The 27,737-nt window shown below is 41.7% G+C and overlaps 1 protein-coding gene and 1 long non-coding RNA gene across 3 annotated transcripts in view; one reads left to right on the forward strand and one right to left on the reverse strand.

Moving 5' to 3' along the window:
• Positions 1–359, reverse strand: part of LOC125631170 (uncharacterized) — a 92,550-nt gene extending 92,191 nt beyond the window's left edge. The window contains exon 1 of one of the 2 annotated variants that reach the window (XR_007354870.2): positions 32–357. This is a non-coding gene — a long non-coding RNA (uncharacterized LOC125631170). Of the gene's footprint in view, positions 1–31 lie in introns of both variants that reach the window. The other variant, XR_007354872.2, reaches the window with a different exon arrangement.
• On the forward strand, positions 345–27,305 carry AQP1 (aquaporin 1 (Colton blood group)). The gene is made up of 4 exons (XM_048837453.2): positions 345–846; positions 22,230–22,394; positions 23,757–23,837; positions 25,528–27,305. Exons 1-4 carry the CDS (start codon positions 457–459, stop codon positions 25,705–25,707), a joined length of 816 nt encoding a protein of 271 aa, XP_048693410.1. The 5' UTR covers positions 345–456; the 3' UTR covers positions 25,708–27,305.
• Positions 27,306–27,737: the final 432 nt, after the last annotated feature.

The raw sequence follows: 27,737 nt of genomic DNA on the forward strand, positions 1-27,737 counted from the left end.
GACCGATTAAAATACAAGCCTGCACAGATACCTTGTTTTTTGGTTGAGTCCAAAGAGAGAGAAATCCTGTAAAACCTTGCAGCCCAACTTGCATGCTGAATTACCACATAGAGGGTAACCAAGTGATGGTAAAACTCCTGAGGCACCCCGAAGCACTCTTTTATAAGGATTTTAAAAAGCCTCTTAAAAATAGCAGCAGAGATCAGAGTCTCTGAGGGGAGGGGAAGTGAGGGGAAAAAAAAAGAGAAGAAAAACTTTGGCATGCATGTAGTGCCTTACATCAATCTATGTAGATGTTCTTTCCTCCTTTTGTGTAACACCCCTTTCCTCCTACAGACCACCCAAAGCCCTATAAATAATCCAAGAACTCTGTTTTTTCTTCAGCTTTCTCCTCCGATCTCAAAAGAGAAATATCAAGCAGGGGAAGGGAGGGAGAGAGAGAGAAAGAGAGAAAAGATGGCTAGTGAATTCAAAAAGAAAATGTTTTGGAGGGCAGTAGTGGCTGAATTCTTAGCCATGAGCCTCTTTATTTTTATCAGCATCGGCTCAGCACTGGGCTACAATTTTCCTGTAGTCGGCAACAAGACAGCCACAGCCACTCAAGACAATGTGAAGGTCTCGCTGGCTTTTGGGATCGCGATTGCAACCATGGCACAAAGTGTGGGTCACATCAGTGGTGCCCACCTGAACCCAGCGGTGACCCTGGGTCTTCTGCTGAGCTGTCAGATCAGTGTCTTGAAGGCTTTCATGTACATCGTTGCCCAGTGTCTAGGAGCAGTGGTAGCCACGGCGATTCTTTCTGGAGTCACTTCATCTCTTCCAAACAACTCCCTTGGGCTCAATGCGGTAAAGCTGATAACTTTTTCTTTCCCACTTTCAAGCAGAAGTTTTAATGTGAGATCACTAACCTACTGAGGAGGGCAATCTGGTGTCTGGGGATTGTTTGAGGCAGCAAGTCATAATGCAAGACACTGTGTTTAAAATAGGGCTTCATCCAAAACCCACTGAAGTCAATGGGAGCCTTTGCCTTGACTTCAATTGCCATGGGATAAAGTTTTTAGGGCTCATGCTGTCACTTGCTAGTACAGCTACTACTGTAAGCTTACAGATATACAAACCATCCTCTATAAGACAGAGATCAAGGAGAAGGTCCTCTTTTTCCTGAAACAAGGTCGTATGTTGCTGGTTACTGGAATCACATTATGTTTGTGTTTGCTTTTGTACGTCAAGCATGAGATATTCAAAGTTGCCTAAAGGATTTAGATACCCAATTCCCATTAAAAATAGTGGCAATTGGGTATCCAAATACCTTAGCAGACTTTGAAAATCCCAGTCTACATATCTTTTCTGGTGATGCCATTTAATGTGCATAGATGAATATATATTTTTATTTTTTTCAGGTTACTCTGTATAGGCTACCTAATTAGGGGCTCAGATAACCCCAGGATGGAGGCTAAGAACATAGGTACCTAACTAAACACAGAGAGAAAAAGGTGGGGGGGGGGAGGAGGGAGCGAGATCTGTAGCAAAGCAAATCCTGTTGTCAAAAATCTACAATGAAATGTACGTGTTGCATTACCCTGAGAGCCGAATTGCTCTCTGACACCGAGTTACAGTTGCCACTTCTTGTGTTTTTGTTTGTTTAGAAATACACTTATGGAAATGTTGAATTCTGCATTGCTCTGTCCAAGAGGAGGTGAGGCAACTGTCTATAATAGGAGCCCTGGTTTCAATACTTTTACAGCCAGATGTTTGTGGCTGTGTGACTGTGGACAGTAATTTCAATAAAGCTGCTCCAATCATTTCAGTGAAGCTGTTCCTCCTTAAAACACTGGCATTTGACCAGAGTGGCAACTAAATGGATCCACATATCTTTAAGCATTTGTTTGGCTTAGAATGAGCCTATTTTCAATGTCAATCACATAGCCACAAACACCTTGTTAGTGTTACCTACAGGAATATTAAAACTGGGATTTCCCTTATGGCTAGTTTCAGAGTAACAGCCATGTTAGTCTGTATTCGCAAAAAGAAAAGGAGTACTTGTGGCACCTTAGAGACTAACCAATTTAAATCGGTTAGTCTCTAAGGTGCCACAAGTACTCCTTTTCCCTTATGGCTAGTTACTCCATCTGATTCTGTACAGTGCACTTATTTCAAATCTTCTGGATGTTCCCTCCCATATAAAAAATTTAAGGTGGCAGTTTGTGACATTAATATTCAGCACCCAGTTTAATTCACGGGGCATATTTGCAAGAGAAGGTTTTGATCAGAATATGTCTTTTGCTACAGGTAAGCCCTTTATGGGCAAGAGAAAACAAACAGAACAAGTCAAAGAGTATTAAATGAACAAATAATGTGTTGTGGTTTAACTTGTGGTGGTGTCTACAGGCAATTACAATGAAATTATGAAAAATATAGTAAAAGTTGGTATTTAATAAGTTACTCCAGAGAAACAAGTGGGTGTCATTGGTCTTCATGCTCCATTGCAATATTAGGTTTCAGAGTAGCAGCCATATTAGTCTGTATCCGCAAAATTACTCGTTTTCTTATTGCAATATTAGTTGCTTGTTTACCTCTCTGGAATCTGTGGATACAGAGGATTTGATGATCCATCTATCCACTCAGCTTCCAAATTTTGATGATAATTATGGGCCTGACACAAAGCCCATGGGAATCAATGAGCATCTTTCCATTGACTTCAATAGGCTTTGGATCAGGGTCTAAAAACGGTATGTACTCTTTCCCTCTGAAACCAATGTTGGAGGGAACTAGACCATGCAGGAGAGAAGCACATGGGACATGATGTAACCAAAGAGGTTTCCTGCAAATACCTAGCGGCCAGCTGCCATTAAATGCGGGTGGTCTGTTTCCCAGAGTGTTAGCATTTGGATTTCCCCGTCTGCACGCTGGCCAGCCATGAAACCCTCATGCACTGGTTCATCCTAAATCCCAGAGCCCTGAACCTGGACTTTTGTTGGGTGGATACATGACACCAGACAAACCCCCTTTTGTTTCTTGGACTACCCCCTAAGTTATGAGTTACACTGCACGAGCTGGGAGCCCCAAAGAGAAAAGTCTGGGAGGCAGGGGGCAAGACTGGGAAGATAGGGCTGGAATGACAAGAAGGCAGGGAGAAAAGCCTACAGGGATAATAAAGCAAATACAGGCTGGCTCTGAGAGGGAAAGAACCATTTCTTGAGAGAAAATGTTCCCTCCACTTGGGCATGTGCCTCAGCCTTTAGGCACTATACCACAAAATCAGGGACTATTTTTTCCCCAGATGAGCCAATATTTTTCCCCATTGCCCTCCCAGCCAGCCAATGTATGTACTAAATCTAATTGCATATGCAAAGTGTCGGGGTGGAATCAATGGTAATTTTGCCATTGGCTTCAGTGGGACTCGATTTTACCCCAGGAGCCTTAAAAATTCCACCTGACCTGCAGGAAGGAAGCCTCTGAGTCTTTACAGCAACTCAGTGGAATTCAATGGAATTTGTGCTTTTAGGGGAAGAGAGTACCCTGCAGGGGAAAACCATGGTATTTTATGGCTCCAGCGCCGTGTGTGACCATATCCCCAAGTTGGAATTTGTCCAGGACACTGGTCAGCACCCTTATCATGCAGTTAATGTAGCTCTCTAAGGTGACATCGCGAGTGTGGGTATCAATGGTCTTCATTGTCAAATATTCAGAAGAAATGATTTTTCATTCAGTGCTAAATGTTCTGGCTGGAGTCTCGGTGGGGGAATCTCCCTGGAGATGGGGAGAGCAGCAGCTGTTGTTTTCCCTTTGAGAGAAATAGAGAGGAAAACAAATTTATTTGCTTCCCACTGGCCAGTCCAGATTGGCTGGGTGGCTAAGTTCGGTGCCGGGGAAAACAGCACAGCAGCTGCCCTGACAAGAAGGGTTTTTCAGAACCTGTCACGATAGGTCACATGGGAAAAAAACGCACAGGTCAAGCCTCAGAGCAGGCTGGATCCGCCCTTAAACAGAAGATAAGCAGAAACAATGTAGATCTGCCTTTGCACAGTGCTGCCCGCTTTAACTAGAGTACAATAGGGAAGGGATAGAACTTATATTATTGCCAACAGCTTCAGCTGCTTGTGCTTTCAGTGGGAATGAGAGGGTACATGACTCTGAATGTGTGGGGAAAAAAAAGAAGAGGCTTTTAGGCTGGGCTATGGTTCCTAGAGGAGTGGTTTCTGTTGTAACATCATCAGAGTTTATTAGGGTCAAATTTTCTCAGTTTTCATGAGCCCCCCACTCCCCCCAAAAGTGCAAGCACCTTTGCACGTGACAAGGGTGAGTGAATAGACCACCTGCTGTGGACACGCAGTCTCAGACCTGCATGTGTGCATCGTGGTAATAGTGACCCTCTCTGCCTATCAACAGCAAACCAAACAGACAAAAAGAAATGCAAGCAAACTGAGCAAAATGACAGCAGTTATAACAAAACACACCAAGAGAGATGCAAGGGTGCAGAGAAAGAGGGTGGAGGGAGGGAGCAGGGAAAGGATTTGAACTCCTTTAAAGGGTTTACTTTTAGGGACTATACGGTGCTAATGTAACCCACACACCTGCTGGGTCTGGTGTTCTGTCCCCTCTAATGGCGCTGAGACCACTAGGAGATTAATGAGTTTGCTCTCCAGCCTTAGCTAAGAGCCATATGGCTTGAGGCTCATGCATTTAACTCTAGAAGTCCCAGGTTCAGTCCTGCCTGCCGATGACTGGGGCCTGTCAGTGTTACACTAAGATGACCACATTAAAAGGGCCTGATCCAAAAGCCACTGCCATGAAGGGAAATATATTTATTTTGTTCAGCAGGCTTTGAATCAGACACTAGTGCTGAGGGACAGTAAGAGACAAGCTGGGTATGTGCAATTCTAAAAATCTGCCCCTCCCTTGTCAGTCTTTAACACAGTGTTAACACAGGAAAGGTATCTGTTTGCAGTTCAGAGGAAGCATCTCTTTCCATCAACTTGCATCTTTTTTTTTTTATAATTTCAGCTTCTCACCCCAAACTAGTTTCCATATGGTAGAACTCTAAGAGCAGAGTAAATTCAAGACACAAAACCTTAGCTTTTGAATGTAGCTGATTATTCTATGTTTGAGACAGATCTGTAAGCTATGGATTGTTAACGTGTCATTTACTTACGCTAAACAGACTACTAATGGTCAACAACCTGCTTAAGTTAATGAAAAGCAGGCAAGAGGCAACTGATATGTGGTCAGATAACTGCTGTAGCAAAGATATTTGCTGCCCATCAATGATTATCTCAACACTTCTATCAGATTGCAGTAAAATATGTTATGCCAATTTTAAGTCAATTTTTCCTATGGCTGAAATTATAAGATTGTGAAAAATGTATGCACTGCTTCATGAATTCATAATTTACTGCACTTTCTGTGGCTTTGTATACTTATTAAAGCTGCTGAGAACCCCACTGTGAAGCTTAGCAAGCAAGCTCCTTGCTTGTTCTAAAAGACCTTTCTTCAAGTTTGGAAAACTAGTGATAATTCTGCCTTAAATGAAAGAATTTAAAGCAAGGAAAATAAATATGAGTACTAGAGGAGATTAATCTAGACAGAGGAGGAAAAACAAGAACAATAAATACAATCAGCTCTGTTTTAAGGGAGCATGCAGTGGACTGACAGAAATTGGTTACATAAAGGAGATGTCTTTCTAGCAAAGCCAGAACGCAATTAGATTCAGTATATTTGGAGATATTTTGGAGCAGTCTCCAAGGAGATCACACTAATAAAGGTGTCCTTTTGTATGGGTTTCACTTCACGTTGTTCCTCGAGTGTGCTTTGGACTTTCTCTCTAATGGATAGTCCCTCTGCTACACCCATAGTCAAGTAGGCTGTGTTCCACTGATGAATCAACAGTGGCAGACGCATGAATGTACAAGCTGGGATGCAAAATGGTTTTATGGTGTCTGGTTAACCAGGCCTGGAGATGACTCAAAAGTCTTGCCCAAAAGAGGAAGGAGGGGGCTTCACTACAACAGCAACTCTTCACCACAGCAGGATCAGTGCTCGGCAGTAACCACTACTTTCATGCCCCTTCCCTCCCCAGCAATTTGCAATTACAGGGCGAATCCATGCGCACCTGTTCAATGCAAGTAACTCTCTGAGGAGAACAAGCCGTGGTCTCTGAGTCTTGTTCAGCACCAGGACTGATTGCTCAGCCCAGCAGTCATTTTGATATTTTCTAAATGAATCGTTTCCGTTTTTCAATGTCAAATGACTTTTCGTTTTGAATTTTACTTCGGCTGACTTTTTGAAAGGACTTAAAAAAACCTCCTTGAAAATTAAATGAAACGGTTTGGGTTTGGGTCAAACTTTTGTTCTGTTTTTAGTTCATTGAAAAATTGAAAACATTTCAGGGTTGGGTGGACCCAAAACACATTTTTTTTTTTGGTTCTGCCACCAAACCAAAGAATTGGTTATTCACACAGCTCTTATCACAGATTAGAGAAAGCTCTGGTCTCTCTGAGGCTGTGTTATCACCACTGTGCCAGGAGTGGCTTCTGTGGATGGTAGGAGGGCTCAGATGTTGTGCTGTGGTGATTCAGTTTTTCCTGTTTCCCTCTTTCATTATGGCTGCTCCCTCAGACTGTGATCTCATCCAATCTTAAACTAAACAAAATCAGATTGAGTCAGGAGTTGGGTGGTGGAACTTACAAAGAAAACCCCAGTGTTTTAGAAGTCAAGGATGGTGAATAAGTAGGCAGGATTTCTTCCTCTGAGCCAGCCCCGTGTTATGGAGTATTGGACTCCTGGAGGTGCCACTGGACAGATGAGACAGATATCTGAGGTCTGGACTTCTTACAGACATTATAGAGGGCATGACACTCTTTATAAAACAAAGACTTGAGTCCTTGCTCCCTGATCACATTTCCACATAAGTAATTACATTCTGCATACCTAAATTCCCTCTGTGGTTTCAATAACCATAGTATTCTCTCTCTCCTGCTGGCCTAGCCTGTTGTGTTGTTATGTTCTGCATTATTAAACACACACTACAGCTGCTGTATTGCATTCCAGAGGTGGCTGTATTTCAGTGGTGGGCAAAATGATCCTTGCATACAATATATAATTTGTAGAGCTCTTTGAGATTTCGGGGGGATGAAGAGACCTATAGAATTATCCTTATAATATTTCAGTCTTTTAGCTGAACTTCATACCAGAGTAGTAGCTAACAGCATTCGGCTAGGGAGATGGGTGACTTTGATAAGATACAGAGCACAAGAAAATCACTGTTTGAAAACCGCAGTGGTGTTGCTATGTTAGTAACTTGTTTCCATAGTGAGAGAAGATCCACCTTTTGAATGAGACATACAACTGGAGCCCTCGGGTAAATGTTATAGTTAATTTAGGAAGAAGAAGAGAGTTAGCCGTTATTTCCTGGCTATGTTACCTTTTTAGTGTCCCGATGCAGTTTCACTTGGAGAAGTTATTCTTTCCTTCCCTACCTAAAAATGAGTGATTAGTGTTTCTCATGCAGCATAGCTGCTCTCTACCACCCCAGAAATGTCCTGTGCTCTCTGCAATGGGCGAGTCACGCCCAATATATGTATTTTGAAACCCTTTTGGTAAAAGACACTATACTTATAACTGTTTGCAGTGTTGTTGGAGCTGTGTTGCTCCCAGGATATTAGAGAAACAAAGTAGGTGAGGTGATATTGTTTATTGGACTAACTTCTGTTGGTGAGAGAGACAAGCTTTCGAGCATACACAGAGCTCTTCTTCAACACTGTGTCTGGGAAAGTTTCTCAGCATGTCACAGCTAAATACAAGTTGGAACACATTGTATTTAGCTGTAACACTCTGAATATCTTTCCCAGACCTGAAGAAGAGCTCTGTGTTAGCTCCAAAGCTTGTGTCTTTCACCAACAGAAGTTGGTCCACTAAAAGAAATTACCGAACCCAGCTTTTTTCTCTACTATACTTATGAGATAGTCTTATCACTAAGTAAATGAGATCCTTGCACAACGTGCGTAGTGTCTAGGGAATACGGTTTGTCTGGAGGTATTAATTCCACCCAAATCAGCACATCTGCTTAATGCATGGAACTATCCCCTCCTGACCGCTTCTTAAGAAAATATAATTGACATGATGGCCCTGAACCTACAGTATGATAATGCTCCTATCCAATGGAGTGAAGCAGCCATAAAACCAGCTGAACGGGCCGCTTGAAGATTTCCTCAGTGTGGGAGCTCCTTAAATGGCACAGAGCTACAGTGGCAGCTGCTAAACCGCACCCTGGCTCATAGTACAGTGGGTGTGGATGGGGGAAAGGGGTGTAGCAATCCTTGGCTTCTAGAATCACTTTTTGGGACCATCCACCTGCCAGTCCAGTTTAGAATAGAGGCTTAGAATAGAGCACCCCTGGGGATGTTTTATGCCCGGAAGTGGACCACTAGCAGTTGGATGGTGGTGGCTAGAGGAGTATTAGGAGGAGGTAAACATTCCTGTTTGGAAAGTGCTGTGAAATCCTCGGAATAAATGTGCTATTTAAATACAAAATATTATATTCTCTGACTTCAAATTTTGGGAGAAAATCTATAGACTTGCATAAGAATGGGATACAATAGACCTAATCATACCTATTAGTTTTGTTCAAGGTACTAAAAGGAAATGTGCAATCTTTTTAAACCCCTTGAGGAGGTCCCAGCAATTTAAGAGTGAGTAGAACTGTCTGGAACATATCTGATGATTTTTTTTTCCTCAGTGAAAAACCAGAACTTCCTCCCCCCACCCCCTGAAAATTTTTTGGTGAAATTTGTTTTCTGATCTAGAGTTTTCCATTCTAAAGTGGAGACGTGTTTGCTAAGATTTGTAGGAAACTCTCACTACCACCACCCTGCCTGTTTTGTGGCTAAGCAGTGAATGTTACTTTCTAGAATCTTTGATTTGGCATCTTTCACTTTAGGCTCAGGGCAGGCCTACGAGAAGCATAGCAAGCATCACAGATTTCACTGGAAGAGATGCCCTGGCAGAGCTGTGTATAGGTGAAACTTGCCCCAGGCCACGCAGGGCTACCAAGCCTTCCTTTCTAGGGATGAGCCAAATCCAGTTGAGATTCACTAGGCATGAAAAAAGTAGCTATCTGTATTGATCCGGACTGGGAATCTGGCACATGAGGGAGTAATCTGGAAATAAATGGGGAGGGGAAGAGGTCTTTCTGGTGAGAGGCAGGATGGAGGGAAGGAATGAGGTAATGGAAGTAGCTTGTGGGAGTCTCCGAGTCCAATTCTCCGTTTGTGTAAATGGGTAAAACTTTATGGAAGTCAATGGAGCTGTGTCCACTTATACCAGCCGAAAATGTGGCTCTCTGGGTGTATGGAAGATGGCAACTATTTAAAGGATAAGAGAATCCTAGAAAATGTAGGAATCAGAGTTGTATAAAGACAAATCTATGACAACCCTTTTTTTTTCTCTCTGAGCACCAGATTAGTTCACAAATTTTAAAGGAGGAAAAAACAGCTGTAGAAAATTTCCTGTTCTCATATAGAAGTTTCCTGCTTTTTTCACAGTGATTTATAGTCAATGAGTGTTTGCTTTCCCACTCTCTAGATTAACTGGAAACACTAGATAACAATAGGTCCTACTAACTGAGAAAGGCCGATAAAAAATTCAAAATGTAAAAGTGATCTTTATTAGCCATTTTAGGAATCCGGCATTCCAGGATTTTTTTAAAAAATAGGTATCATGATGCAAATTTCATTTTTGAGAAATGACATTTATTTTGTACATCCAAATTGTCTCATTGTTTCCTTGTGTTCCCCTGTTGGTCTGTCTCCATCTGTTGTCTCTTGTCTTATATTTGATAAAAAGCTCTCAGGGACAGAGCTTGTCTTTTTGCTTTTATAATTTTGGTTTTGTGTTTGTACAGCACCCAGCACATTGCGGGCCTGGGTCTATGACGAGGGTTCCTAGATGCTGCCCCAATACAAACAGGAATAACAATATAATAGCAATAACAACAAGAACTCAGTAAATCCCCTCTGGATTTACATACGTGGGAACCGGAGCAGAACCTGATACCATGTGTTCTAAAAGGAAAATCCCAATGAAAAATAAATAATTACATTGAAATTTAGAACTGAATTCAGAGCTGACGGTAAGTGGGAAGAGCTCCACTGAAGACAATGAAATCTGAGTTTAGGACAGCATATTATTCCATTAAATCAATTACACGGGGCCTGTCCTCTATCTTGGACAGGAAAATAAATAGACAAATAAATAAATGGGAGGGGAAAAGTGTCTGAATATCTCAACAAAGTTAAGAACATAAGAATGTCCATACTGGGTCAGACCAAAGGTCCATCCAGCCCAGTAACCTGTCTGTCAACAGTGGCCAATGCCAGGTGCCCCAGAGGGAGTGAACTTAACAGGTAATGATCAAGTGATCTCTCTCCTGCCATCCATCTCCACCCTCTGACAAACAGAGGCTAGGGACACCATTCCTTACCCATCCTGGCTAATAGCCATTAATGGACTTAACCTCCATGAATTTATCCAGTTCTCTTTTAAACCCTGTTATAGTCCCTAGCCTTCACAACCTCCTCAGGCAAGGAGTTCCACAGGTTGACTGTGTGCTGAGTGAAGAAGAACTTCCTTTTATTTGTTTTAAACCTGCTGCTCATTAATTTCATTTGGTGGCTCCTAGTTCCTATATTGTGGGAACAAGTAAATAACTTTTCCTCATTCACGTTCTCCACACCCCTCATAATTTTATAGACCTTGATCATATCACTCCCCTTAGTCTCCTCTTTTCCAAGCTGAAAAGTTATTCTCCCTGACAGAGGCGCAGGTCTGTAATCCACCACTTGGGTTAGGGGATGCGGCCTAGAAATCCTGCTGTGTCCTGGGTTCCACCGGGAAAACCATCTACACCTCAGACAGTCGGTCTTTCTCCGATTCTCGAACTCTTCCAACTCTCAGCACAGCTCCCTTATTATTGCTGCTCTTCACTCTCACTCCCATGTTATCTCCCCAATCCCTTTCTGATGAATCTAAACACAATATATGGTGATGTGGGCCACAGGATATCCTGAATAGAATAGACAGAGGTGACGTGGATGTAATGGAGACAGAATTTGGCCCTTAGCCCTTTTTCTCATGTTGCTTCTATGTTGACGCTCAGGGCAGAGAAATGAGAGAGCAGGAGTTGCTGTCTTTACTCCAGAAGCCTATTTGAATATTAATATGGCCACATTTTACCTTTAGAAAGTGGACTTTAAAGGTATAAACTACCTCGGGCTTGAGAAGTCTCTGAGTATCCCCTTAATTCCAAGGAAGATTTCACAGTTTCATTGGCGTTTGGGTTTAGAAATATAAAACTAACGCTACTCCAAGTCAATCAACAAGTGCCCACACTGTGGTGTTTGTACAAAGCCAGATAGTTATTCCAGTGTCTAAATACAGTGGGAGATTGTCATAGTCACAAGTTACCAATGAAGGAAGTAACAAATAGTTTATCTGTATAATTAAGTGCTCCAAACAATCTTCTAAAAAGGATTTGTTTACTCAGTTTTAATTCAGTTTAGAAAACAAAAACCTTCCTAGTTTATTCCCAAACAGCAAAATTAAAAATCATTTCACAAGGAAACTTTCCCACGGGGAATACACAAAGGTAAAGTGGAATGAGACTCTTCCACAAATGCTTTGCCTCACACTGGCGATGTTTAATGAAAGCCCTGCAGATATATTGACATTTACTGTCTGCCACTGGACGCATATGTTAGATTTATATACGTCGGTTTAATATAAATGAAGCCATTATTCTTCTCTTTATAGCATGTGGGGCCCTGTAACACAAAAGGAATGACTAGTTTCTCACCATGTAGTGGAAAGGGTGGGAGGATGGTGGTTGGGTCTTATTATCTGAGGTTGTCTACTGTCCAAAGAATGGAAGACAGCTGTTGTGCTTAGCGAAATGTCTGGGCTGGCACCTAGAATTCTCTCATCTGTATTTGTTGGGAGGGAGTCTGGCAGAGGACAGGAAGTTGTGCCCCCATATTCTACTGCAGGTCCTATCACTGACCGACAGGCTGATGAAGTCTTTCCAAAGATTTCCATTAACTTCAATGGGCTTTGGAGCATGCCCCTGTTGTGTGGCCTTAGACAAAAAACCAGTTAAACCTCTCTGTGTCCCAGAGATTTGTGACAAGTTGCACTATATAAGTCAAAACCAGATAAATAATGGGTGTAATAATGCCTGTCTCACAGGGATGTTGTTAATGAATTAGTGTTTGGCAAGTGGTTTGAGCTCTTCCACAAAAGGCCTTTCAGAAGAACAATTATTAACATCATGTTACTAATCAATTACCCAACTTCTGAGGATTTAACATCATTAAATAGTCAGGTCAGGGAGAACTCTCAATGCTTTACCTGTTGTGTAACAAACAAAGATAAATCTGAATGGCAAAGCCTTTGCAGAGTTATGAAGAGGACAACTTCATTGCAATATTAATAACTTTATAATAATTCACAGAATCTGGGCCCTGGTTTGACAAAGCACTTAAGCATGTGGAATTTTAAACATGTGAGTAATCCCACTGATTTCAATGGGATTGAAATTATGCACATACTTCTGTGCTTTGCCGGATCGTGGACATAGTGCATTTTTACCCTGACTCAACAAAATACTATGCAACAAAGCAGGGACAGGTCACCGCCTGCGAGGAACTGTCTGAGATCCAGCACCCTGAAACCCCTCCAGTGCCCCAACCCCCTGCCCCAAGCCCCCTCCTTCACCCAAACTCCCTCCCAGAGCCCGCACCCCACACCCCAACCCCTAGCCCTGCACCCCCTCCCGCACTCCGACCCCCTTGTGACCATTCCTCCACCTAGGAGCAACAGAGACATGTCACCGCTTCCAAGGAGCCATGTGGAGTCAGGTAGGGAGCCTGCCGCCCCTGAGCCAACTGGACTATAAACCGGACTTTCAATGAAGATCAGAAATGTTGGTTTGTAGAGCTTTGCGGTCGGTAAAGTGCCTGATAACATAGCTTGTACTAACTTCAGTCATGTGAGCAGTCCCATTGACTTCAGTGCTGTGATCCTACAATATCTCAAAGTCCTTTAAAAATAACGGTGTGACATAGGGGGATTGTTTTGGTCCCCCATTGAATTGCCACCATCACTGGGACTAAATGCTGCCACAGTTCCACAGTGCATAAAAACACTAAGTACAGGCTAGGACAGGAAGTGATGCTGCTCATATCCAATTGGAACAGCAGCATGAATTGTGGTGGTCGGGACATAGTTACCTGAGTTAATGGAAACAACGGACGAGCCAGTCCTAGGAAAGGTATCCTGTATCAACAAAATAACTGAGGGACTTTGGGGTCGAGCAACAGAAATGGTTGTGTGGGGGGACTGCAGATACTGATTTATGAGATGAGAATCATAGAATTTAATATGAATCTCTGTAGGTTGGCTAAACAATGACTAACGGGTATGATAATAGTGTATTGATATTTGTAGGGTATGAATAGAAAAGAAGGAGATGAATCGTTTAAGATGGTACAAAGAGTTATCATTAGAAAGAACAGGGTAAGATTAAGGAGGGGAGTGTTTAGGTTAAATAGTAAGGACCACTTTCAGAGAGTGAATGTCTGTGAAACAGCCTCCTGAAAGAAGTGGGGAGAGCTGCATCACTTAGGATACTTCAAACTGGGCTGGGGAAAGCAGCAGGAAATGTTCTTTAGGGAACAGACCTGCACTGGAAGGGAGATGGACTGGGTAAGCTAATGTCCATGGTGGGAAATATAGGGATGTCTAGTGCTAGTTATTAGAAGCTTCTTGAACTTAACATACTAAAGAATGAGTTCACTGTAGGGAAAAGATATTAATTATTTATTGGTTTCAGAGTAGCAGCCGTGTTAGTCTGTATTCGCAAAAAGAAAAGGAGGACTAGTGGCACCTTAGAGACTAAACAATTTATTTGAGCATAAGCTTATGCTCAAATAAATTGTTTAGTCTCTAAGGTGCCACTAGTCCTCCTTTTCTAATGATTTATTATAAATTATTATTATTAGTTTATTATTTTATTATTATTAAGATATATATCACAGTACTGCCGCAGAGATGCTAGGTTCTGTGCACACTGCATTTACATTCTACAAATATTAAAAGAAAGTTTGGGGGAATTAAGGATTTCAGTGAGCCCAGCACAATGGAAGAATCTTTTAACTCTCACGGTCCTATATAGGTCTTTTGCAAGCTATGCCATATGTGGGGTTCTTCAGGGTTAATGCATGAATATGCATTACCTGTTAGTGGAAGATGGGAGAATAATTATTTAGGATGGTCTAGGGATACTAACTTGCAGTAGAGATGGGAGACAGGAAAGTACATTGCAGCACACAGTTTAGTCTCCTAGGATTACAATGCTTTGGCCTAACTAAAACCTTTGGGCTTAATATAGGGGTATATAGATATAAATTAATTACCTGTTATACACAGGAGGTCAGACTGCATGATCTAATGTTGCTTTTGAGCCTTAAACTCTACAAAACTATGCAATAGATTCCCAAGAGAGGTGATGAAAATCCCTTTCCTTAAAACCAGACTAGATAAGCCATACTATAGGGAAAATTCCAGTACTGCTAAAGGGAAGACCTAACAGGTCTTTTCCACCTGTAATTTCTAGAATTGAATGGCACTAAAAGTAACTCTGGAGGTTATTGTCAATGAAATTCTACATTCCATATTGCTTAATTTTCATTCCAGGAGAAAACATATGAGTATGGCACGTAGAGAAGTGTTTGGAAGAGACAAAGATGAATATGTCCCCTATGCAAGGGTGACGTTCTCATTTGCAAAGAGTTCCATATTTTTAAGGAATGATGAGAAACTAACCAATCCCCTGATATATAAAAAAGTAAATCAACCCCCTGGAAAATACGCTACATAGCTAGAAGGGTGCTAGATGATACAGGGCAATTCCACGTGATAAAACCACCTTGGGTAACAAATAATAATGTCCTTTCTATTGTCTTGTCCATGTAATTGGAACCATGTTTTGACGTGATGTACTTTTGTCCCTAATGCAAAAAATATGAAGCCCCCAGAAAAGTACATAGTCAGATTCACCTTGGGCCAGTTTATTTTCCCATTCCCTGTTTCTGTTTTGAAGTCAGACTACTAAGAAATGTCCTTCTCTGATAAAACAAAAGGAAAGAAAACATGCCATTAATTGCCCACATTCCTGCTCAAAGTGGTGGAAATGGGTCAGCTAAATATGTCCATCAAAAGCAACAGCAAGAAGGCAGCTTGAATACCTCCACTCATGGACAAATCAAAGAGCAAAGCATTTTGTTACCTCTAATAGCTATTTGCAATGTGGTTGCCATATGTTTCCCACAACTGCATAGAGAAGGAATTCTGCTCACTCCATGCGTGATCACTAGCGATCACTGTTTGAACAATAAATGTACATTGAGTCTTGCAGGCTGTTGAACCATCCCGTCAGATTACATCACCTGCTTGCCTTCACCAAGACTTGAGATGGGCCGTGTGAACTGAACTGTGGGTGATGTAATCCCAAGTATTGATTAAAATAGACTGGCAAAAATAAACAGCTGTTTCTTGACATTATCTACTTTAAGTCAGGAGTGTGCTGCGGTAGAACTACCTGCAGTTCTGCATGTGAACGCCAAAACGGATTTACTTAGAGCCCACACTCTTCTACGTGGCCATGGAGTCAATGAATGGTTGTCAGTGTTATATAGATAAAAATAATCGCTGACAGGGAGCGGTGTGCTCTCCCTGAGCAACGCTTAATAATCAGTGCTCAAGTAATGAAGCTTAGGGCTTTTAACCATGCCATTGCGGAAATGGGCAATTGTGAAGCTTGTACAGATGAAGATTATCTCTGGAAGAGATAGATGTGCTGTGTCTGAGTGATACGGCCCTTTCCCTCGGATATCACTCCATAACAAAATCAAGAGGACCTTCCTGAATGTTTTCTGACCCTAGTCAGTGTGCAGACAGAAGATGGGTTTGGGCTGAAACCGGAGTCAGAGACCGGGCTTAGTGTGCAATGTAGACATACCCTAGGAGCCTGAGTCAAGGAGCAGAACCCTATTGTGCTAGGTTCTCTACAAGCAATGATATTTCGTTTTCAACATGAAACATTTCCTCTCTCTTCTTAGAGTTGGTATTCTTCAAATTTGTGTTTTGAGTGGTCATTCTTTGTTCTTATACAGCACCTGGTATAACATGGACAGTGGTGTATGCTCTTTCCCATTTCTCATTACCTTTCTGGCATTCTTTATTCATTTTTGTTCCATTTAGGCAAGGCAGTAACAAAGAGAACACGGAAATGCACTAGTATAACCCAAGCCGTTGCTTGCATTGTATGACTCTGATGTCAAAAAATATTGCAATTATTACTGCAATTATTAAAATCATACTGTATGGTTATTGACAGGTTTCAGAGTAACAGCCGTGTTAGTCTGTATTCACAAAAAGAAAAGGAGTACTTGTGGCACCTTAGAGACTAACCAATTTATTTCAGCATGAGCTTTCATGAGCTACAGCTCACTTCATCGGATGCATACTGTGGAAACTGCAGAAGACATTATATACACAGAGACCATGAAACAATACCTCCTCCCACCCCACTCTCCTGTTGGTAATAGCTTATCTAAAGTGATCATCAAGTTGGGCCATTTCCAGCACAAATCCAGGTTTTCTCACCCTCCCCCCCCCCCACACACACACAAACTCACTCTCCTGCTGGTAATAGCTTATCCAAAGTGACCACTTTCCTCACAATGTGTATGAAAATCAAGGTGGGCCATTTCCAGCACAAATACAGGTTTTCTCACCCCCCCCCCTTTTTTTCAAAAAACCACACACACAAAAACTCACTCTCCTGCTGGTAATAGCTCATCCAAAGTGACCACTCTCCCTACAATGTGCATGATAATGGCCCACCTTGATTATCATGCTATTACCAGCTATTACCAGCAGGAGAGTGAGTTTTTGTGTGTGTGTTTTTTTGAAAAAAAGGGGATGGGGGGGTGAGAAAACCTGTATTTGTGCTGGAAATGGCCCACCTTGATTTTCATACACATTGTGAGGAGAGTGGTCACTTTGGATAAGCTATTACCAGCAGGAGAGTGAGTTTGTGTGTGGGGGGGCGGAGGGTGAGAAAACCTGGATTTGTGCTGGAAATGGCCCAACTTGATGATCACTTTAGATAAGCTATTACCAGCAGGAGAGTGGGGTGGGAGGAGGTATTGTTTCATGGTCTCTGTGTATATAATGTCTTCTGCAGTTTCCACGGTATGCATCCGATGAAGTGAGCTGTAGCTCACGAAAGCTCATGCTCAAATAAATTGGTTAGTCTCTAAGGTGCCACAAGTCCTCCTTTTCTTTATGGTTATTGAGAATGATTCTCATTCCCAGAAAGGTCAGTTTGTGCTGCCGGAACGGCACTAAGTGACCTTAAAGCTGTCCTAAAGAAGCAATGGAGGATTCCTTGAATGTGGGGGAATCCCGTTCCCCTTCCCCCCGCCATGGGGTGTGTGGGAGCCACCCTGGGATGTTCTAGTCACTGTAAGTTAGAACAGATCAGTGGCTGTTACAACTTGTGCCAGAGGCCAATTCAGGGCCCACCAGCATGAGGTGTAAAGGGGGCTTAGAGCAACCTTTGCCTCTTCCCCCTTGTTCAGCAAACTGAGTCCGTTGTTTTAACAAGTGTACAGTAAAATGTGGAGCTCAGGATGGTTGTAGGCCTGGAATCCATGAGGGCCAAAGGTTTCCTGTCAGATACAGCATAAGCACTGGCACCAGAAGCCACAATACGACTTACTTCGAGGTGCTACCTGTAAACGTAAGAGTTTAGTTGCTTTTCCATCCTCTCTCATTCTCCGCTGAAACTGCCAATCTAGAGGTGGGACTGGGCTAGTGGGTTTTGCGATGTGAACATTAGGAACTGGACAAGGACCATCTACTGCTTTCACATAAACCACCGAACAGCTGGCAGGTGGGACTGACTTTTGCTGAGTGCCAAACAGTTCTATGATTGAGCTTAAGACGTACAGGCGACAGGCCCTGCCCTTTATTACCACCTCCTCAGAACCAGCTGGCCCCCTTTCTTCCTAATTTTCTTTTTAGCATATTAGCTTAAAAAAAAAAAAAGACCAAAGGAAACTCACCTGCCAAAAACTGTCAAGGGTTTGAATTGAAACCACAAAAACATAGTTTAAGGGGACAGATGGGCTGCTCCTCACCGCACTAGAGAGGCGATCAAATCTCATGTTGCAGAGCATTAGCTGACCACTGCAAAGGCCAGGAAGGAATACTTCCTAATAAAAACATTGCATACCTGGGCTCCGATCCTGTAGAATTGCCATGCAAGTCCAATTGCAGGACAAGCACCTTGGTCAGGTATGTGGTGCATGGTGCTAGATGTGGGATAGCAGATGTGTGGGAACAATGGAATAATTGAACATCAGAACCGCATGTTCCTATGAAAACAGTGTGTTTCTTGTTACATATGTTCTGATGGTTAAATCCAGTAGAATGTTTGTCATCCTGAAATACTGTATGCTACTAGGTTCAGATGAAGGCATAGGCAACCTCGGTTCATGCCTAGGGCCTCAGATCCTGGAGTCAGGTGATTAGATAAAAAAATAAGCTTTCATTTAAAAAGAAGTTTTTAGCTCTATGGTTGTGAAGAAAACCTTGCAAACCTGACCCAAGTGTAACCAATATAGTTATGTCTGCCTGAGTCTGTAGAGAGCCTGAAACAACAGCTCTGAGTGGCGTGAACTGCCTCATGCATCTCAAAGGTGTGTGAAAGAGGTAACTCCATCAGCACCACTCTGGCAAGGGGGCTATGTATTTGGAAGGGATAAAGGATTTCAGCAGGCCCGGCCTACTCATCCCAGCAGATACACCCCAGCTGAGCTGCTGAGGTAAGTATGGGGAGAAGTTACCCTGCTCCACTTTGTGGGGGAAAAGTGGGCTGCCTGCTGTCTCCACTCCAAATGTATGGCATGGTTGTGGGGATGGAACCATAGAGTACCCCATGTTGTGGTGCACACAGGGCCCCAGATTGCCTTAATACAAGTTTGTATATCACTGTAGTGACCCTCTAGGACAGGGCAGACAGACCTCCATAGCACTGCATGTTTACTGACATCTGACCAAAGGAAAAGAGAAAAAAACAGGGCAAACCATCACATGTTTGGTCCAGGTTTGTAGAGTTTTGGAACATGGCCCACCCTCCTTGCTATTCCAGTGAAAATGCATGTGCCTCTCAGGCCAGATGTAATTACGTCTGACAAGCCCATGCAAAAGGAAATGCTTTCCTATGACATTGGTAAAGGTTTCCTATGACCTTTCCAGGTTTTCTTTGATTCCACAGAGCCCATCAATAAGTGTTGATTTACACAGAGAATGACCTTTGAACATGGGCCTCTTCTGGTCGGGGGTGGGTGGGCGGAGGGGGGAGGAAGAATATGATTTCCGCCTCCCATAGATAAGGATTAAAGCTGTTTTTCAAGGTGCAATTTATTTTAAAATAAATCTTTTGACGTGAAGGGCAAATCTAGTTGTCGCTCTGCTATTGAGGACTTCAATGATACACCAGCAGAGAATTTGACTCCATAGCTGTATTTGGGGACCTATGTCTCACTGTTCTGATTTTCATAGGTGGTCAGCACCTGCACCTGCAGTTGGCTTCTAAATTTCAACATTTGGCTTTGCAAATTCAATAGATAGGTGGGATATTCAAAAATACCTCAGGGTACATCTCCACAGCATGCGGGAGGGATAATTCCCAGCGTGGATAAATGTGCACACATTATCTCTGCTCAAGCTAGCACCTAATAATAGCAGTGTGGCCATAGTTGAGTATAGCCCTGGAACAAGACCCTCGGTATGTACTCAGACAGTCTGAGCTGCTGGCTGCGGCACCATATCCGGTATTTTTAGTGCATTAGTTCAAGTAGAGCTAGCACAAGGACATCTACCCGAGCTGGGAATTACCCTGCCCAGCTGCCGTGTAGACTTACCCAGAGTGACTTAGGAGCACAAGCCCCATGTATTTGCAAATAATTAAAGTGATTTATTTTTTGAAGGGAGGGCTGGTGGGCCAGCTGGGATGAAATAAATAAACTGCCTTTTTGGAATTGCTGGGTGGGAAGGAGCAGATGCAATGGGTTGATAACCCATAGATGAGCAGGGGTGGTGTGGCTCAAGGGTTTAGTATGGATGCTTGGATAATGGAGGTTTTCATCTCCGAGCCATCAATTCTTATTAAGTTAAGACTAGAAGCTCCCAACTGTTATTACCGTTCAGATGGATGTTTGGTTGTCTCAATTCACTTCCTAGAGAATGAGTGTCCACATCGCACAATAACACCATTGCAATTGACATAACTCGACATCTGTGGAGAAATAGATGACTTCTAACTGTAGGGCTATCAATCCAGCTCTTTTCATGAGCAACATGTAAAAAAATGTGTTATTCATAAGCCAAACCCTCAACTCGTGCAAAGAGATGAAGCTCCACTGATTTGAATGGAGTTGTGCTGGTTTAGGCCAGATGAGGCTCCAGCCCAATCATTTTTCTCTTTCTCTGGAGAGACGGAGAAAGCCTCATAGCAAAGGCAAAAACAGGAAAGTGACTAGTGAGGGGTGAAAGTTAAAGGAATTTGTTAAGCATCCAAAAGTTTGGATACTTTTCTGAAGTTATCCAAATGTCTCTCCTAAGGAAATTAGGCTGGAAAACTCATGAGAACAGATTTTCAAACATGATTTCCTGTACTTTCCTTGTTCCAGATGGGTCACAATATCATTATAATATGTTATTGTCATGTATGGCCTTGCACTTTTTAATGCAGATACTATGACAGATGGGATAACCTACTGATAACAGTGACATTGGGTTTAAACTTCGCAGAGCAGGCTTGTTTCTCAGTTACATTGGCCTGATTCCAGTTTCAGTGTCACTTAACATTGAGTTCAGTGGAGTTACTCCTCATTGAAACCAGTGTAGCTGAGATCAGAAAGAGGCCCTGTTTTAGTAACAGACAGAACTAGTACAAACAGCATTCTGCATGTACTCTGCATGATCCATGTGTGTTTCCTGAGCACAAGTTTTCCAGGGAACTTCCAAAAAATGAGCAAATTTCATTTTTTTCTAAGCAAACCTACTCATTTTGCAGCTCAATGACGTGTTAGATACTGAGGGCCTGATCTGATGCATGCCAATTTTGTGGGGATGTAACACTGTGGATTTCAATAGTTAGTTCTGATTTACCGGAGTGGAAGCAAGATTGCTGTGTCTATGCCTGTCATTGCTGGTCCATCCCCACAACTTGCTTTCCTTCGGAAGGGTTCAGCAGCAACTGTGTGGCATTTTTGCATTGTGAATGTTCTCTTTTTTTCAGGTAGCACTGAGAGGCCTCAAAAGAGATCGGGGCCTCCAGAAAGCCAGGCATTGTACAAACTGGTAGTAATAGATAGCCCTTGTCCTGAGGAAATTACAATTCAAGCAGATGAAAGCTAAAGGGTGGGGAAAGTAAGATACAGAAAAATGATGTGACTTGCCCAAGGTCCCACAGTAAATCAGTGACAGAGTAAAGAATAGATTCAGGTCTCTTAGCCTCCAGACCAGTGCTTTACCCAATGGACCACACCACCTCTCTTTCTCCTTGCCTTATTTCTTCCCCTTGCATTTATTTGGCATTTGATGCTGTATGACGACAGAGCAATGTGCAATCTGTTTCTACAATGCCTAGGTTTTGGGAAGAAATTAATATGTACACTGAACACTCAGAGCTCAAGTCAATGGATAGGATGCGTGTAACCTTAAACTTATAGATGGCAGATTCCGGGTTCTTTCTGTCTCTCATAGGCATAAAAATTATGTTCTTATTGCAGAAACCTGCAATTGGCTGTGTTACCAAAAGCCACTGTGTCTAGGAGCTCAGTTTTAACTTGTGGCTGGAAGGGCTTATAGTTTTACAGTATCATCTAATAACAGTTCCAGGGCATGTGATGAGTACAGTGGCTGGTATTTCAACTCTAGATTTTCTCTTTTTGGTCAATTAAAAGCAACATGAGAGATGAAATTGCCTGACTGGCCTAGAATTTCTCACTGAGGAACTAATACAGTATGAGTTTTTAACCTCAAGTCTTACCTGCATGTGGCTCAGAATGTCAGATGAAATTATTCTTCTTGTCTCCATACAGCTTGCAGAGGGAATCAATTCAGGCCAAGGGCTGGGCATTGAAATAATTGCCACCTTCCAGCTGGTGCTGTGTGTCCTTGCCACCACAGACAGGAGAAGAAATGATATCTCAGGATCAGCACCTCTGGCTATTGGGCTCTCTGTTGCCTTAGGACATCTTCTTGCTGTAAGTTTTAATTCTCATTGTAGATACTCTGCAAATTCCCATGTAATGGCCCTTGGAAGGATTTTTCCAGGAGTGGCTAGCCTATTCTGTTCATGGCCAGAAGGCCATACATTCCAACCTGCCTGCCAAAATACCTTGCACAGTCCCTATCTTCCCCTTAAATCTCCCTTATCCTGCTGGTATCACCCTGAAATGCTCGCCAGCCCTGCCAACTGAAGACTGAATATATCATCTTTGCAACCCACCCTTATAAAGTACATTAATACAAAGTAGGCTCCTGAACTCTACAGGTTGTATGGCATTACTCCTTAATACAGTACTTTGGGACATTGGTATACAATTATAAAGACACAGGTCAAACAATGCCTTCATTTCCAAATGTAACAGCCATTCCTTAGACTTCAGCATGAACCTAGAACCAGCAGAGGTGAAAGACACAGTTTGCTCACCAAGAACTGCACTAAACTAGCTCTGCTACTCTCCAGACTCTGTTTGCTCCTTTTTCCCTGACCACCTCTGCACTCCTCCCCTGCTGCTCCTGGAATGTCTTCCCAGGTTCTGTATGCCATGCAGCCCTTTCCTCCTTCAAATCCTTCCTCCGAACCCCACTCCTTCCCCACAGTGATTTGCCTTGAGTCATCAACATTCAATATTCTACGTTTAAAAATAGAATGATAACAAAATAAGATAAAACAAGGAATTAGCTTTTTTGAAGACAAGTAACATCATAGCTTTGTTTTGTGAACATATTCCCATTCCCCAACCTGGCCTGATGTCATCTCTTGTGGGTCTCATATAATCTCAGTGTTAAGCTCTTTGGGATATGAACCATGTCTCTGTGGCCTTTGTAAGGTGGCATAGACTCCTATGGCATATGCAAATATTCAATAATGACAGTAAGGGAAACTATCCAAACTAGACAACCTCAGGTTTTAAGAGATGATTCCAAATACCCAGTTGCACCAGGCAAGGTCCTCACAGGATATATATTGGCATAATTCCATTAAAATTGAAACTACATTGATTCACAACTGCTCTGAACCTGAGGTGAGATTTTGGTCCGATTAAAGTAAATGGCAAAGCTCCCATTAACTTTAATGGGGCCGGATTTCCACCGTTGGCCCCTTGAGTACAATTTTGCTCCATCTTCCATAGAAGTCTCCATTCTTATTCTTTTCCATTCCATTCCCTAGAAGACTCCATAGATGATTCCATTCAGAATCATATTTGGTTGGTCACAAACCTGCTAAGTGATCACTAAGTATGGATTTAACTGTATTTCAGACACATATATTTTGTTGTTGTGCAACATATAACATTCTGAATCACTTCCCTAACATAAGTTCTCTTTCTTTCTCATAGATTGATTACACCGGTTGTGGAATTAACCCAGCCAGGTCTTTGGGTTCAGCTTTGGTTGGCAGAAACTTTACTAATCACTGGGTAAGTTCAAATCATTCATTCTACAGGAATTTATTTTAGTGACAAAAACCTAAGATGAAGTTCATGATAATTGTTAAGCATTGCCATGTATACCTACTACTTTAAGTTCTTTGGATAAAAAGCATTATGAAAGTATGACTGCACTTCAAAAATACGAACATTAGAAGATATATTATCATCAGAGCTGAGCAAATAACTTAATATTTCATTTGTTAAACAAATCATTTTTTCAGTCCATAAAATAACTGCATGCAGATCACAAACTCCTCAACTTTATTTCTTATTCAATATTATCCCATTTATCTTATTTTGCACAATCTTTTAACTTTGAACAGACCTACTGCATAGTTCTGGCCATGTACTCAATATGCAAGCTGTGTTTGTGAGCTGTGATTGGTCAATTACAGTGGGAGCACTTAGGCTTAGATCCTTCAAAGTATGTATGCGCCTAAGTCCCATTGAAATAAATGGGAATTAGTCACCTAAATGCCTTTGAATATATGGGGCCTTTGACCCCAATTCAGGAAAGCACTTTAGCTTATGAATAACTTTAAGCATGTGAGTAGTTGCTTTGAAGTCAATGGGACTATTCATGTGGTTAAAGTTAAGCATCTGCTTACATGCTGTCCTGGATCAGGGCACTGGAAATACTACAGATTTCAGAGATGTTCCCTATGCTTAAAATGGTGAATGCCACTAGAACTGCTACAATGTCTAGAACTTGAATAAAGTCTTTAAGTGTGTCCATTTAAAATCACATGATAAAGTGTCTGTTTCCTGATTAGATAAGTGTACATGTATTATTGAATTGAATACTCATGCATGAGAATTTGAAATTTGGTTTCCACCAGTACAATTGCACACAACTTTCAAAATCACTTTCAATGAATATTTATGCCTGTAAGATTTGATTGCACAAATCCTCATGCAATGTGAATTTATGCAGTATTCTCCCCTCTCTTTAATGATCACTATGCTACACATTAGCGAGTAGGGCTATTCTTAGTATTTGGGGCATGCAATAAATCCCAAACTGAAGGATAAAAGACAGAGTTGAGAAAACTTGTATAAATCTGCTTACCATGCCATCCATCTCCCAGTTACAAAAAATGTAACTTTGGTTATAAAGGAAAGTTAGTTTAGTTTAAAATTTTCAAACTTGTGTAGCTAAAGGTAGGCGCCTAAATCCATAACAGGCACTTAAGGTAAAATTTTCAAAGTCACCTAAGCAATTTAAAGCTTAAGTCCCATTGAAAATCCAGGGGATTTGGGAGCTTAAGTCACTTAGGCACTTTTGAAAATTTTACCTCAAAATGAATGTGGCCTGATTTTTGGAGGCACAGAGCACATGCAGTTCCCATAGTTTCAGTGGAAATCAGACCACATTTACTTAGGAACATGCAAAATGTTTTCCCTGTAAGTGCCTAACTTTAAGCACCCAACAACTTTGGCAATATTGGCCGAAGTGACCTGCTCAAAGATACATAGCAACTCATTATCAGAACCAGGATTAGAACTCTGGAGTTCCTGGCTCCCACCCCAATGCATAATCCATTAGGTGACCACCTCCAGGTCTAATCCAACGTGAAAATGAATGACTAACATAGGATGTTTCCAAGAATGGCTCTAAAGTGAATGAGTATTTTGGAAAGCACTGAAAGAAATACCTGAGTTTGATGTTGTATTTCAGATCTTCTGGGTGGGCCCAATGCTGGGAGGTGCAAGTGCTGCCCTGATCTACGACTTCATCCTGGCTCCCAGAAGCAGCGACCTGACTGACCGTATGAAGGTGTGGACCAGTGGCCAAGTTGAAGAATACGATCTGGATGGGGATGACGTTAACACAAGGGTGGAGATGAAGCCAAAATAAAGAAGAATTCAGGGAAGAAACACATCAATTTCTGAAGATGTTATCACTATCATAGACTCTTTGTAAACACACAAGCAGTATTTCCAGAAGGTTTTTAATTCAGGTTTTCCATTTCCTCGCCCCCTGTCACTCTAGCCTTTACTATCTGGCTCTTAAATACAATGGGCTTGAGGCCAAAATCACGAGACACTTGCGTGTGAGCTAGCGGGTGAAGTTAAAATTCTGAAACCCCAGATTTATGGCACTGTATGGAAAGGAATTGTTCCTCCGATGTCTCCATATATGATGACGACATTCAAATCACCAGTGTAAGTGCTGTGACAGTGGAATGCTAGGACACATGATCTGTCTGTACCCATAACAGGGATTTTACTAGACAGAAAGTTTCAACATAAAATACGAGGCACATGAAAAAATTCTCTCCAATTATTCGCACAAAAGAATCCTTTAGAAATAAATGCACCTAAATTGGTTATTAGTTATATGGAACATGGCTGAGCTTTCTAGACTGCATGCAACCCCCAAAACACTGCACCACAAATGTTCTCAGCAAGCATCAAATCTGCAAGTGCCAGAAACGTTTGCATCTTCCAATCTTTTGTTCTCCCTGCACAACCTCGATGCAGCCTGCAGATATAAAATGAAATCTGAATTTTCGGACTCCAGGGAACTAATAACTAGAAGTCAAATTGGAGCGCAGCTATAACAATGGCACCGAGAACAATACCTCGCTAATGTGTCAACAGGATTTGCCTAGTCCTGTGACTCGTCTGCTTTTGTTAATCTTGCATATATAACTGTGCATCTTAAAACAAAATGGCACAAAATCAAACACACCCCACGTTGTTTGAGTAGCTAATACTGGGAAATTCAGGGACACTGTAACACAGACTATATATACTCAGTATATGAGTATATTCTAAATGGGCACAAACAAATACATTTTTGAACCTAAACACAGTTTTGGGGTCATTTCCTGGTTTTTTATATATATGTTTTATATTAAGAGACTAATAAACTGTTTTGTAAGAAAATAGGAGAAGAAAACAAAGGAAAAGGATTGCGGTAAATGTTAGGCAAAATAAATGGCACTGGAAATGGAGAGAAAACTAACACAAAAATATGTAAGACTATTTTCTGTTTTATTTTTGTGCTACTTTGTATTGCCTAAGTAATACACAATTGTAGACGGTTGTGTATACTAACCGCAGAATATATTTGAAGCAGATATGTACTAATATACCTGTTCTATACTTAGACTATCGCCTTTAGATAAGAAACGAGGCCTGGGGTGTATCTATATGAAAAACTGCACACTTTCAATTCACCCGACCAATCAATCAATATCGCTATTGATCTGTTCTCATGTTAATGAAGCAGCATTGATCAGAGAGCCAAACCAAGATTCCAATCGATATGAAAGTTGAAGGCAGTTCAGGACATGTACAGCACATAAAACTAAAAAAATAAGCAAACGTGGAATACGTTTTTCTTTCTTGCATTCAAATTTGGTATATTATCCCATGTATTATCTATGTAAATGTGGCATGGCTGGATTTTGGATCAGTTTAGAAATAAACAAAATCAGTTGTACTACACTAACTGATCATGATTCTTGATTTTAACCTGCCATCCAATACAGTGCAACATCATGTTGTATGGCATCATTCAGTTCTCTTCCCTCCAACCCCATAAAGTGAGGATGATAGTTCTGTTCTCCTACCCTTGGAGGCCCAAATTAAATAGTAAGCTTTTGGGGGAAGGGATTGTCTCTTATTCTGAATTTGTACTGCACTTAGGACAGGAGGGGCCTTGAGTTTGATTGGGATCTTATGTGCTACTGAATAATAATAATAATCATAATAATTAATAATTATATTTTATTATTTTATTATAAATAAGCATATATCAGAGTAAAATATTATAAAGTGGCACATGCAGTGACAGATGGAAAGGCATTAATTGCAAGAGGCGTCTGTCGGGAATGGGGTAGAGAGAAGCAGGAAGTAAGAGCAGGTTTGGCTTTATCC

This window comes from Caretta caretta, chromosome 2, assembly GCF_965140235.1.
Source record: "Caretta caretta isolate rCarCar2 chromosome 2, rCarCar1.hap1, whole genome shotgun sequence".
NCBI classification, from domain to species: Eukaryota; Metazoa; Chordata; order Testudines; family Cheloniidae; genus Caretta; species Caretta caretta.